At 37.2% G+C, this 14,377-nt stretch overlaps 1 protein-coding gene across 5 annotated transcripts in view; it reads right to left on the reverse strand.

The window, feature by feature from the left end:
• Positions 1–71: 71 nt before the first annotated feature.
• LOC127424334 (mitogen-activated protein kinase 4-like) overlaps positions 72–14,377 on the reverse strand; it is a 30,918-nt gene continuing 16,612 nt past the window's right edge. For all 5 annotated transcript variants that reach the window (XM_051669415.1, XM_051669416.1, XM_051669413.1 and 2 more), the window contains 4 exons: positions 10,653–10,797; positions 10,161–10,322; positions 8,579–8,780; positions 72–5,194 (listed from right to left, as the gene is read on the reverse strand). In XM_051669415.1, the coding sequence (XP_051525375.1) occupies positions 4,216–5,194; positions 8,579–8,780; positions 10,161–10,322; positions 10,653–10,797 (1,488 nt within the window). In that variant the 3' untranslated portion in view covers positions 72–4,215. The remainder of the gene's footprint in view (positions 5,195–8,578; positions 8,781–10,160; positions 10,323–10,652; positions 10,798–14,377) is intronic.

The raw sequence follows: 14,377 nt of genomic DNA on the forward strand, positions 1-14,377 counted from the left end.
AATGGGAGCAGATTTGTATCCTAAATGGCACTGCATCCAAATTAGTAATATCAGATTTTTTTAGTAATGGATTTCTTTTTTTTTTTTTTTTTTATTTCATACATATCCATAGATGATTTGGATCCATTTAATTTTATTCTCTTTTTGTAAAACTGATATTTTTTACAAAATATTCTGATGGTCTTCAAGTTGAATTGCCATATTCTTTGACAGTGTTCACTAATTGCAATCTAAAGAATTTTCAAACAAATCTCCACACTGTATTGTGGAAGCTATATAAAGGATGTTATGTAACAGAATATCCCAGTCTTTTCAGTCTAGTCATAGACGTCAGTAGAGCCCAGTGGATAATGCCAACATAATTCCTGTATGTGCCAGAGCAGCCAAAACCCCCTAATTAGCACACATAAAAACACACAAACATGGACTTACCCACTACGCCCACATTCACATACGTACATGAACTTTTGAGAGGCGGTGTCGGAAGCCCTGTGATGGGCCTGGCTATTGGTGAATCTCATATCAGAATCCAGCTACTTGATTCAGCCTCACTGATAAAGCCTCTAATACATGTAATATCGCACCGAGACATGTTTTAAAATCAGAATATCAGGTTGATGTATGATTCAGTGGCACAAATGTGTTATATGGAGAGAGGTCAACATATAAAAACATAGGTTGATTTTTGTGGGCACGAAACCAAAAATGTAACATGACTTTAGTCCAAAATATGGCCAGGCTCACATAAAATGATATTACTAGGCTTAAGAATGAAAGAGGTGTGACCGATACCTTAAGTCACCAGATTTGGAAACTGTACAAATGTGTGGCTTTGAACCACTGCAAAGTGTTGCTGTTTCTGTGTATTATTACTTGTTTTTATTTTTCATGAAAAACAAATCTATGCTTAAATGGCCATTTGCCTTGTAATGTTGTGCTTTACTGTGTGTTGGATACACTAACTTCAGTACTGTGGTGTTTACATTGTAATCATATTGTAGAATAACTCATTGCAGTTGCCTAAAATTGCCAATCAAAGACTAATGATTAATCACAAATTAAATGTGAAATAACCAGGCATAGTGCAAGGTGTTTCATGTCATTTTGTGTTACAGCAGTGTAAATCATTATGATCCTGTGTTACCTTAGACTGCTACATGTAGTACACAACTTTACATGGTGAATATGATTAAAGTAAAACTAAAAAAGAAGAAATGAATAGATATATATATACATTTCATTAAACTATATTTTTCTACATGAGTTCTACTTGGGTGGTGACTTCTCACATGGAGAGTGAACTGGGCTCAAAACAGACCTGAGCAACAATTAAGATGAAAAGTAAATATTACAAGAATGTTCAGTCCTAAATACCACCAAACATTGTCTTGTAGATGATTTTATCGTAAAAAAAAAAGAAAAGAAAAAAAGACAATGTAAGAACAGTTCAGGCAGAGGTTTGCCAATTCTTGTGGATTGGCTCCATATATCCATTGTTATTTCTTGCCCAGGGAAGACTCTCCTTTGTGTGAGAGAGACGGTGGTTGTGCGTTGTTAAATTTCAATGATTTTTCATGATTATTTTTGAAAAGTAAGGCTGAATAACTTTGTAATTTTGTTTCCCTGAAACGCAATATTGAGCTGTGGTCAGTCAGACCTGCACCAGCAATGGCAATACCAATGTTTAGACCGACAGTGGCACAGCAAGATCCAGTAAAGGTTTTTACTAACCGGCATCCAATATTTTGCATCAAGCCTTCCTGCTATGACATAGCAGGAAGCAGTGCATCACTATGTGTACATAGCAAAATCCTTCACATAGGCAGTATAACACTGGGCTGTAGTAGCGATGTAAGATTTGGAAACCTGAAAGCATAAATTATAGCTTGTTGTGTTGATAAGAGGATAACTGTTCTTTTCAGCCTTGTGAGACTCCCCCATATTGTACTAATATAATTTATCTGCACTTGAAAATAGAGTGTAGCCCAATCCTCTGATGGCCTGCTGATTGCCTGCTGTGTGTTGTCTGTATTGCAATGATGTGAATGCTATGCTGTTAACTGTCTGGTACCATCTTTAAAGACAGGGCTTTAGACTTACAAATCTGCATATGTACTATTGCTGTTTTCTTTCTGTTTGGAACTTTGTGAAAGCTGTCTGCATTTTAACTCATTAAATTATGGGAATTAAAATTACAAAGAATAACAAAACTGCCCATCTCCTGTTATAATTTTTGATTGATGTTTTAAAGGTGTACAAAGTATTTATTTTTTATTATTTTGCTGGCTGATTCAGCAACCCTTGGCATTGTATATATGCCCAATGCACAGACGTATTTGTCACCTATGATTAATAAATTCCTTAATCAAAAGTGTCCAATAATAGTGAGGTTTCTGAGATAAAGTGGTCATATTCAGCTGGTCTCTAATATTGATAACATGTTGGCCGCTATAATTAGAGCCACCCTTATTTTAAATAGCATGGATGTTTCATGACTTTCTCAAAATATTACTACTTTTTTTTTTTCAAAACTTTGACTTCGTTCTCATAAAAGGCTTATTATGAGATTATTCTCGTAATGTTACTACTTTATTCTCAAAATCTGGGTTTAACGTGGCACTTAATGCAGTCTAATCAATTTCATGCGAGTGTACATCATTTTAAACATTTATCAAAAGTCCTTATTTCTTTAGGTGTAAAACTGCTTTAAACACCTCTTCCACTTATTTAATGAATTCTTAATGATCAAATAGCACTGACTAAAGTTTGTGCTAAATAGAATTAATGTATTACAAAACATTGAATTAAAACATCTGAAATTGAGCGCAACAGTGCCTGCCCACTTCTTCAGCTGCCTGGGTTCTCAAACTATTTTTCCTATTCATTTTTTCCATAGAATTCTTTTATGAAGGATTTTATGAAAAGTCTAAGCCATGAACCAAACCAGTCAGCTCCAAGGTGGGTCACAATATTTTAGTATTTGAAAATTGGACAAAAAGACACAGGTACTAGACTGTGTACTTTCCATTTTTTATGAGGACATGAAGTACAATCCCATGAAGCATTGCGAATGAAGTAATCGAATATAAAACGATGGAAATATATAAAACTTTAATTTTATGTTGTTGATTATAACTATAGAAACAATTTAGTTTATAGTTATTTCAAAATATTCCGGTATATACAAATATGTAAGTTTGAGGGTGAAGGAGAAAGACTCTTTTGCGTCTTTCACAGTGTGTCATGGGAGTGAGCGATCGCTACCAGGCTTGTTTGGCGGGCTTTCTTGGCCACCATTCTTGGTGGATCGTTCTCTGCTGGACCACGGGTGTACAGTAGTTGTTCTCCAGGAACTCCGCTATTGAATACAAATTTTAAACAATGAAGTTGAAATAACGCAGACTGATGGCTTCAACAGAAGCATATAATATCGATGAACAACCTTCGAGCTCATGGTTGGTCTGTTTTTAAAAGTTTGTAAGTTATCTATAAAAATTAACTATTCTATAGAAAAAATGAATGGGATTTTCACTTCTGGAACTAAACTGTTGCGCTATATTACCACCAAACAGGCAAAGCCTTCCCTGGTGTTGCACAAGGAATACAATTTCATAAAATGCTTTTAGTAAAATTAAATAAAACAGCCACTTAATTACATTATTTGCTTGAAAATGTGAAATCTCAGATATTTTTCCCAGGTAATCCTCATTCTAGGGGTAAATACAGACTTTATACCAAATTCTGATGAATTACAGAATCTCAGATTTGGGTGATAAAACAACATTATCAAAACCCTCTGGTCTACAAAAGTAGTCACATTCATTCATGGCAAATTAAATAAGTTGCACTAATCAAATGGTGCTATTCCACCATCAGGCCAATGGGGAAACGTGTCGTTCCGTACCAATCCCGGTTCGTTTGCACTCTTATGGTTTCTTTTTTCATTGTGGTGCTGCGAAATCAGGATTAGCCAATAGAATAGACTGACTGAGCAAGTGACCAGTCGTGAGTTGCCATGTCACTGAAGCCGTTACACCAGCATGGTTCTCTCTTGAATCCACTTGGCTAACCATGTTGAGAAATTCGACTTGGGAACAGTTTGTAATCATACCGTTCCGAACTGTGTTTAAGTGGAAATGCTACTGGGACTGATACTCACCATGTGCAGAACTGTTCGGCTCGATGGTGGAAAAGTGCTCAAAGATGCAGAATCATTCAAAACCAGTGCTCTTTAATACACCCTTGAGCTTTAACCATCTCAGGGGTTGGAGTTTGTGTTTTGGAAGCACTGTTGTCCGAGACATTATGAACACAGCTTTTATTGCTCTGTTTGGGAGCATTAGAGTTTTCCCCTAGTACCTCACTCTGACTACAAAATCTAAGAGCTTGAGCGATGAACACATCCAGGTCAAAATGTTCCTCTCTTGAGGGGCCCATCTGTGAAGGATCCACATCATTTTCACAACAAACTGAGGAAGACGGATAATCAGATAAACCGTGATGAGGAGAGGAAGGGGAGGAGGGCAAAAGAGAAGGAGGAGAGGAGAAGAAAGGGGTAGGACTTCTGCTGTCTTCATGTAGATGGTCAGGGGTGGACAGTAGTAAAGGTGCTTGGATTTGCATGTGAGGATGTGGCAGCATTGTAGGGGAGAGGGGTTGAGGAGGAGAACATGGTGAGGTGTGAGGTTCATGAGGAGAACCAGGAGAGTGGAGCCCTGACTGTGTGCTCTCCACCCAACGGGAGATCTCCTTGAATAAATCTCCAGGCTCTGAGACAAGCTTTTCCATACTGCCCCCTCTTGGAGCCGACATGCTGTTATGTCTCCAGTGAGAAAGGTCCAGTATTAGCTTTGGTTCAGAGTAGTGCTGTGGCTTCCCCTCCCGCCATGCGATCTTATCCAAGTAGGAGGGAGAGCCGACCTTGTAATCACAGGAACGACAACAGTCTAGCTCCGTTAAGTGACCGCAGACCCGGTCCAGAGAGGACTGCTCCAGGAAACGCTCGGCAGAGCTGCTGTGAGAGTATTTGCGAGGATCTACCTGGGCCTCCTCAATGAGGGACACAGAGCCACTTGCTCGTGGATCTCTTTGAACTTCATCCTCTTCTACCTCTCCAAGCTCCGAGACGCTCTGCATGCACCCACACTGCTCCTGCTGCTGCCAATACCTGTCTGATGACAGACTCCCATTAAACCTGGAATAAGTATATAGAAAAGTTTTAACATAAACATGAACACTGCTACATACAAAAGTGTTAAACAGACCATATTAGCAATTGGCCACTGTGTTACATTATAGGAATGTCCCAGGTCCAACACATGTTCCAGAGAGCGCAACAGTCGGGTTCCAGAAGTAAAAACATTTAAAGACAGATCTACTGTGAGCTCTGAGGTTGATAAACCTGGTTTATACTTTGGAAGAAGCCAAACTTTTTTCTCTTGGGTGAACAAAGCCGGTGTTTATACTTCGTTTTAAAACTAGTTTGTTTAGGGTGATGTCATGGTGTTTAACGTATTGTTCCTGCCACAAGTAAAGCCAATAATGCAGGTTTTTCTCTCCATGGACCACCGCATTTAGCGCCGCGTCACTTCTTTGCTTTATTAAACTTGTCACGACCTCTTGCACTTTTAAAAACTCCAATCTCTCTCTACTCATATGTCGTGGCCGCACTGTCTTTGTAGAGTTTGTGTTGCAAATCATGTAAAAAAAAAAAAAAAAAAAAAGTATATTTCTGCACAATCTCTGAGAAACAGGCTTCAAAGTTATCAATTGTAACGACAGTAATCTAGGTAACAACGCCTCAGCTGGCATGCCAATTGTAAATGAAAAAAGTCACATCCAAACCACACCCATGATTAGTTTTAATCAATCATCAACGCTCTTCGACTAGTCAAGTTCTCCTTTGTCAAGAATTTCAGAGATGTGCGTGAACAGTAGAAATATCACCAAACGAACACATTGGCAGAACAAAAACATCACTGCATTTCGTCATCATTTGTAGGCAAACAAAGCGAAGCCTGTTCGCCCAGTAAGTATAAATGAGCCTTTAATCGATGTTATATGCCTCTTCTGATGCCATCTACAGTATTAGAAATTGTGTATAATAGCGGAATTTCTGGTGAAGAAATTACTACCCATGATCCTGAAGAGAAACACTCTACTAGTACTAATCAGAGAATCACATTAAATAAAGCATGCCAAACTAACACTGCAACAACCGCCCACTTCCATGACGCAATCGAGTCGGTCCCCCTACACTCAAACTAATTCTAAATTTGCAATCATTTGAAAATTTTGAAATAAAATTTAAATACTGTATATTGTTTCTATAATTAACAACTTAAAATCAAAATTTTTAGATTTTTCCATCACATAAAATTCAATTGCGTCAATCGCAATACTTCATGATGCCCTCATGTAAGACGGTAAGTAGGCTACAGTCTTGTAACTTTGTTTTTTTGTCCAATTTTCAAATACTTTTTTGCTTCAAATTAAAGTTTGTAATGGCATGATTTACCTCGGAGCTGATTGATTTGGTTCATGACTTAGAACTCTTTTTTATGGCATCCCTATAGAAGAAATAAATAGGAAAAATGGTCCTATCACTTTACAATAAGGTTCCATTTGTTAACATTTTAGTTAATGCATTAGGTATCATGAAAAAAAACCAATGAAAACTATATTTTTTTACAGCATTTGTTAATCTTTGTTAATGTTAGTTAATAAAAATTTAATTGTTCATTGTTAGTCCATGTCAGTTCATAGTGCATTAACTAAAGTTAACAAATGCAACTTTTGATTTAAAAAATGTATATGTTGAAAGTAACATTAACAAAGATTAATAAATGCTTAAGTATTGTTCATTGTTAGTTCATGTTAACTAATGTTGTTAACTAATGTTAAAAAATGGAACCTAATTGTAAAGTCTCAATGGAAAAATATGTCTCAAACCAAGATGGCTGAAATGGGCACTGTTGCGCTTTGTCGTAAACATCTGTTACATAATGTTGATTACTTCAGACAATAATTTAGACATGTCCCTCAGTTTGTAAAAACAATCAAAAATGTACTGTAATGCACTAACAATGGAAGTCAATGGTGCAAGCCGTTGCATCGGAATAAACATTAAAATTGAGTTAACATGAGACTTCTGTGGAAACTCGCTTACTAACCTTGTGAGCACAAAGTTAAACTCTGATACCATCATGTCTACACTGGACGCAACTGATATCGTGCTGCAGTGATTTCTACACTGCACATGTAGAAGCAAACATTCTAATAAGAAAATGTGTACTGACAATCAGCTTTGAGCTCAAGAAGACTTCAGCAACACCACATCAGAAATAGAACAGGCTATCGGTAAACTGTTGGTGCAACATGAACACCGCAAAGGTCACATCCACTGTAGACAGCATCTATAATTATAATGGGAGCAACTTGCTTTTGACGTGACACGTCATGCCGCTCCGGAATGGTGTAGACTTATTCACATAATGTGCACAAGGACACCAGAAAGGGACTGTTTATATGAAGAACAATTCACCCAAAGCTCATCTGCCTGGAATAGCAGTCCAATCGCTAAAACAATTATTTAAACAACTTTTAAGCTCAAATAATACATATTTTAGGATGGAAGAATAAATATAGGCTTAGTTTAAGTGCTTTAAATAACAAAAATAAGAGCTTCGCATTTGTGCTTTTAAACCCTGCAGAATGCCCCACTGACTTCCAGTGTAAGAGAATTACTTTAGGGATCAGTCAAAATTATTGTCAAACAAAAGCATTTTTATGTGGTGTCAAGAAATATTGTTAAACTTTAAAGGTCATTTATCAGTTTCTGTGGTCTTGATCTTCGTGCACTGAGCTAAAAAGCCAATTCACCTCCCGCTGCTTGCTCTGATCAGTAAAGAAAGACCTGTCAGATCTGCCATATGGCCACGCAGAGGACAACAACAATGACATTCTTATTAAGTTGCCAAAGAGTCAACTATGAGATTTAATTATGCAGGGATTTAATGAGTTTCTATATTTAAGCAGCATTCTACATCATCAGTAGACAATCAGGCATTTCAGTTTCTGTCTGTGTAAATTGCCTTGTGTGTTTCATTTCCCAGTATGCATATTTCTGCAAACTTTTAATGATCATACTTTTATTGTTAAAGATCCCAGTTAGAAAATCAAAACCAAACATCAACAGATTTTACCAAAAAAAATCAAATAAATCTAAATCTCCCTTTTTTTGCTGCATAATTTCAGTTAAAACACTTCCTTTCTGAGACTTAAGTTAAAGTTAGAGAAAATGTGGTTAGTGGATAATAAATACCAAATGTGGTATTTGAAACATGACATTTAATTAATGAACTAAAAAAAAATCTTCTTAGCCACATGCATGTAGATGAAACAACATTCCTTATAAAGCAAGAATGGTTTTAATACTGTTGCAGTTGTTGCTCTCTGTCAGCAGAAGTGGAACTACGACTGCCAGGCAAACTGTAACATGTTCCATCATCGATAAAGAAAAGATTCCAACTTTGAGGGTCGAAAAGAGTACTTAGTGTATGACATATGAGTGTTGTACCTGTCCCAGTGGGAGCTGAATGCATGAGCGTGCTCAGTGGCCAAACTGTCCTCTAGCTCGTCCTCTATGCGGAACGGCTGCTGAGAGACTGGCTCGTCCTGAGGACACGAGTATCTCTGCAGGTATGGATGAGACAGAGCTGCTTCTGCCGTCAGCCGGTCCATAGGATTAAATGTGAGGATACACTCCAGGACATCAATGCCTGAAATGTAGATTTAACGAATGACACCATGACGTTCCAGCGTCATAGATGTAAAAGTGTCATATTGATGTGTCAGCACATAAACTAACAATTTTTAAAACCTCTTATACTCTGCATGATTTTTGGGCAGCCGCCTGAAATTTTTCACACTCAAATTCAAAAGCTCCCTGTTCACTCATACAGTGGACTAATTTCATAAATATTGTCTAATTTTAAAGATAATCCCCTATATTTTAAGAAATGATCGCAATAATTAATAAATAACAATGTAAATGTTTACAATTTTAAGATAACTATTTTAAAATTCTTTAAAATCATGCCATTTCTGTTCTGTGTTCTCTGTTTTTAAGCAAAAAGTCTTATTTTATTCCACTGGATGGCAGCAAATAGTAAAAAAAACAATATTTTTCCTTCATCACCTTCCATCACATTATACTTATCTGAAATGTAGGTGGCGCTCTAATGCATTTTAGCCCTCACCCAAAGACAACAAGTCTTTTTTTGAAGTGCTGAGAGCTTTCACATTGTTTTGTTGAATATCTTGGCTTCTGAGTTGTCTAAAGCCCAATCTAGGTGTCATTGGAAAGCATCCCAGCTTTACAATGATGTGTAACATTTAATCTTCTATAGATGGGAACCTATTTTGCTAATGATTTGTTTCTCATACTTTTTCTACCGGACTTCATATTTTGTTCTAAATTTTTTTGACACAACATTGGATTATTCATCCAAGCAAACTAACAAACAAGTATTGTAAACAGGTAATTTCTTTAACTCATTTTAAAGCTAACAACCCAAGGTAAGATTTGATATAAAGTTTGAGGCTATTTGGGTCTTACAGATCAGTGGTCAGCACAGAAAAGCTACATTTGCATTTTATGCCTTACCAAAAATAAATTCACTTTGTGATATTTTTGAAAATAATTCAAACTGTGGTATTATGGAAACATACTTTAAATACTGTACATTTACCTTCCTGATATATGACTTGTCTATTTAAGCACTATATGAAGGTCTTTTATATTCATTTTACAACATAAACTCTAGGTGGTGCCAATTTGTGACAAATGTTTTCAGGCCTTATTTTGTTATTTTATGTAACTAAATGCAAAAGTGATCCTCTGAAAAGCTCAGATACTAAGCTTTCAAATGTACCACAAATGCCTTATGTATCCTGGGACTTCAGTATTTTAAGTGTTAAAACAGCTTGGCATATAGCGCCTCCTCATGGTTTCCTCCTCACCTCCGCAGAGTTGAAGAGGTTAACCAACAGTGTCTTGTCATTCCAGTATCTCACAGTCTAAACCAAACCACACTGGTAAGTGCTAATTCTAGACTAGTTTAAAGTATAAACTTTTGTCCACCTCTCTGTCATCTCACCTTTCTCCTCCACCTCTGGCAGCAGGTCTCTGAGTGACCTTCTGACCTCCCAGCCTTGGCTGACAAAAGAAGGCATGACCCGTAGCAGTTCTTGCCTGTCTTCCTCCCTAATCACAGGCACAGTGTCCAAAATCAGCTGCATCTGCTCCAGCTCATGAGCACCTTTCAAAAGACAAACAAAGAGAGAAGTGTTATGATAAAAGAAAAAAAAGCATGCTCTTAGGAAAAGCTTTTTGTCTGACAATAAAAGAAATGAAAAATAAAGCATAACTGAGAGTCTAATACAAGAGGAGTGTGGTATTTGAGATTTTAAAGTATATTTTTGCATTGCACAGCTTAGCCACAAGAGGACACTCTAAGACTGTGGCTTGATAATGAAGACTGACATCTTGTTCATCAAGTGCAGCACAAGATCTATATGAAACCAAAAGAGCAAGAGAAAAAATCCATTTACAGTCCCTTGCATAATAGACAGTATTTTTCTAAAGTTACCTGCAAACAGCATGCGTCCTGTGAGCATCTCAGCCAGAATGCAGCCTGCAGCCCACATGTCAATTGCTTTTGTGTAGTTATTTGGAGAGAGCAGCAGTCGTGGAGAACGATACCATTTAGTTACCATTCCCTCTGACAGGTATCCCTGTGTAGAAAAAGATAAAAGCTCAAACTTTCCATATACACGACACACAACTCATACATGCAACAATTAAAGGGATCATGCCATGAGGAATTACATTTCCCTTGATCTTTTCACATGAAAGAGTTCATTGTACTACAAAAACATACTGTAAGTTTCAGAGCTCAAAACTTCCCCCTCACAGCAAAAGAGCATTTGTTGAAACTAAGCTGGCAAAATGACTCATTCTCAACTTCCTACACATTGTGATGTCACACTAGTAGATATTTGCATCTGACCGCCTCCACAATAGGGTGACCAGACATCCCCGTTTTCAGGGGACAGTCCCGGTTTTTGACGGATTGTCCCCAACTGGAGCTGTCCCCAGAAATGTCCCCGTTTTTACTGTGCGTTCAAAACAGTCTGCTAAGTGAAAATACATAAGGAATAACTGACTCTGGCCCATTGAAAAACAATGCACACCCGAGGTGGTAATGTGGTCACGACACGCAGCAGAGTGTGTGTGTGTTTGAGGGATCGAAAGAGAGAAACTATAAGTGATTAGGGTGAAATACATTGAAACATTAAAAGTTATTTCAGATAATAGAAATTGTATTGATCAAGTTGCAGGGATGCAGCTCTATTTGTATGTATAATAAAGTATCTGCAAAGAACAACAATAAATGTAAGTCAGCATATTACAGCATATATTACATTGCGCCTTGCTGGGAAACAAGTGACTGAAAAGAAGCATCATAATGCAAATTTTGAGTTGATCAAAATAAAAGGTATAATTAAGAAAAACAGGTCCATATGAGATAACTGATAGAAACAGTTAGGTAAAATAGTGTAATAATAATAATTATTATTATTATACAATATTGAATATCTTTGTGTCATGACTACAAAGTGGAAAAATCCCCAACAATATGGGGCATCTAAGTGGGGCAATCACCCCTTCAGAAATGAATTTCAGGCCCTGATATAATACATAGTGTAAGTGTTTCATATGATTTCAGTTGTAATGCTGAGGGAAATGGTAGTCAAGTACACTAATTTCTTTTGAAAATCCTCTGCCAGTTTGCCAGTAAGCAAATTAGTAGCCTACAGTCTTACTTTTAGGAAAGTGCCAGGTAAAGGTGAAGGAAAAGAGGAGAAGGAATTTTAGAAGGGAGTGAGAAGAGTGATGTAAAGAGTGTGACCAAGGGCAGGTGTCCCTGTGCTGTGGAGTCAGCTGCAATAGTTCCTATATTCAGTCATTGTTTATAAATGATTGTTTAGTTCACTTTTATGCCACAGTGTCATCTACTGTATACGGTGTAGAAAAGAATGAACTTGTAACAGAAGACAATTAAAAATGATCAACTTTACCTCGATATCAGAATTTCATTGAGACATATTCAGAAGAGTATGATATACCATAGTTCACATTACTATATTCACCATGGTCAAAATACATAACATCCAAATTGTCCTCCTTTTTTAAATCATAGATAAGTAGCATGTGAAATTTCAATTACATATTTACCACTAAACTAGAAATGTCCCCGTTTTTCATTTCAGAAAACTGGTCACCTTACTCCACAACAACACATTAAAGCCGAATTTACATTAACTCCATAGCCCATCCAGTAGCAGTGAGATGGCAAGTAGAGAGCAGGTCAATCAAAAGCAGAGAGCCAATCATAACAGTGGGCGTTTACTGTTATGTCTTAAAGGAGAAGCAGCACCAAAACAGAGTGTTTCTGACAGAGAGTCAGAATGAGGGTGGGAAATTATCATTTTTTACAACAGTATATGACTATTTTTTGTGCAAAAACACTTTACTAATATTATAAGTGAACCTCAAGGAACATATTAAAATACCAAAAAAAATAAAATAAATAAATTTAAAAAAAATGTCATGACCCCTTTAAATGAATTACATTTAAATGAGGGTTATCATTTAATTACCATTTATCAAAAACATGATATGGCCATTAATTAATCACATATATAAATATTTGCTGAGATATCTGTTCAAATAACAATAATTAAATATGATCAAAAAATTATACATAGTTATATTTAAATAATTATAAATATTATAAAAATAATAATTCAGATAATTAAAATGCATTACATTATTGAGGCAGACGAGTAAAGCATTGATAAGGCAAAATCTGGCTTTAAAAGGCAACATATTTATTTCCATATCCAGCTGAATTCTTCAATCTGTCAGAGAAATACTTATTATAAGGGCTTTTCAAAGAATGCGTCAGTGTACACATGCGTCAGACAGATGCTTTTAGAGCGCTTAGGTTGCGTTGCGTCGTAAACACAGCGCTTTTTTGGTTGTTGTGCCAAGTTAAACATAGTTTGAAACTTAGAAAATCAAGTATCGATATCCCTGCATTTGGAATTGCGCTCCGTCCGGTCCAGCGGTGTTTGTTTTAGGGATGCCGTGGTGAGAGTTTTTGACAGGGAGATTACCATAGGAGAAAAAAAAAAAAAAATCGCGGTTAACCGGTTTTACGATTATTTGCAATTTTTCATTATACAAGAGCTGATGCAAAAAATGCATATATCACAACTCAACGTATTTCTGGGGGATATGTGAATGCTAAGGGCACCTCTACAATAAGAAAACTGATAAATACACACAAAATAATAGGAGGTATACGACTACGAGACACTCCAATCTAGGACAAGACACCACTTACAGTGGATCCGGAAAGTATTCACAGCACTTCACTTTTTCCATATTTTGTTATGTTACAGCCTTATTCCAAAATGAATTAAATTCATTATTTTTTTTCAAAATTCTACAAACAATACCCCATAATGACAACGTGAAAGAAGTTTGTTTTAAATCTTTGCAAATGTATTAAAAATAAAAAACGAAAAAAAAAAAAAAAATCACATGTACATAAGTATTCACAGCCTTTGCTCAATACTTTGTTGAAGCACCTTTGGCACCAATTACAGCCGCAAGTCTTTGAGTACGATGCTACAAGCTTGGCACACCTATTTTTGGGCAGTTTCTCCCATTCTTCTTTGCAGGACCTCTCAAGCTCCATCAGGTTGGATGGGGAGCGTCGGTGCACAGCCATTTTCAGATCTCTCCAGAGATGTTCAATCGGGTTCAAGTCTGGGCTCTGGCTGGGCCACTCAAGGACATTCACAGAGTTGTCCCGGAGCCACTCCTTTGTTATCTTGGCTGTGTGCTTAGGGTCGTTATCCTGTTGGAAGATGAACTTTCGCCCCAGTCTGAGGTCCAGAGCACTCTGGAGCAGGTTTATCAAAGATGTCTCTGTACATTGCTGCATTCATCTTTCCCTCGATCCTGACTAGTCTCCCAGTTCCTGCCGCTGAAAAACATCCCCACAGCATGATGCTGCCATCACCATGCTTCACTGTAGGGATGTTATTGGCCATGTGATGAGCGGTGCCTGGTTTCCTCCAGACATGATGTTTGCCATTCAGGCCAAAGAGTTCAATCTTTGTGTCTCATGGTCTGAGAGTCCTTCAGGTGCCTTTTGGCAAACTCCAGGCGGGCTGTCATGTGCCTTTTACTGAGAAGTGGCTTCCGTCTGGCCACTCTACCATACAGGCCTGATTGGTG

The sequence above is a fragment of the Myxocyprinus asiaticus genome, chromosome 33, assembly GCF_019703515.2.
Source record: "Myxocyprinus asiaticus isolate MX2 ecotype Aquarium Trade chromosome 33, UBuf_Myxa_2, whole genome shotgun sequence".
NCBI lineage: Eukaryota > Metazoa > Chordata > Actinopteri > Cypriniformes > Catostomidae > Myxocyprinus > Myxocyprinus asiaticus.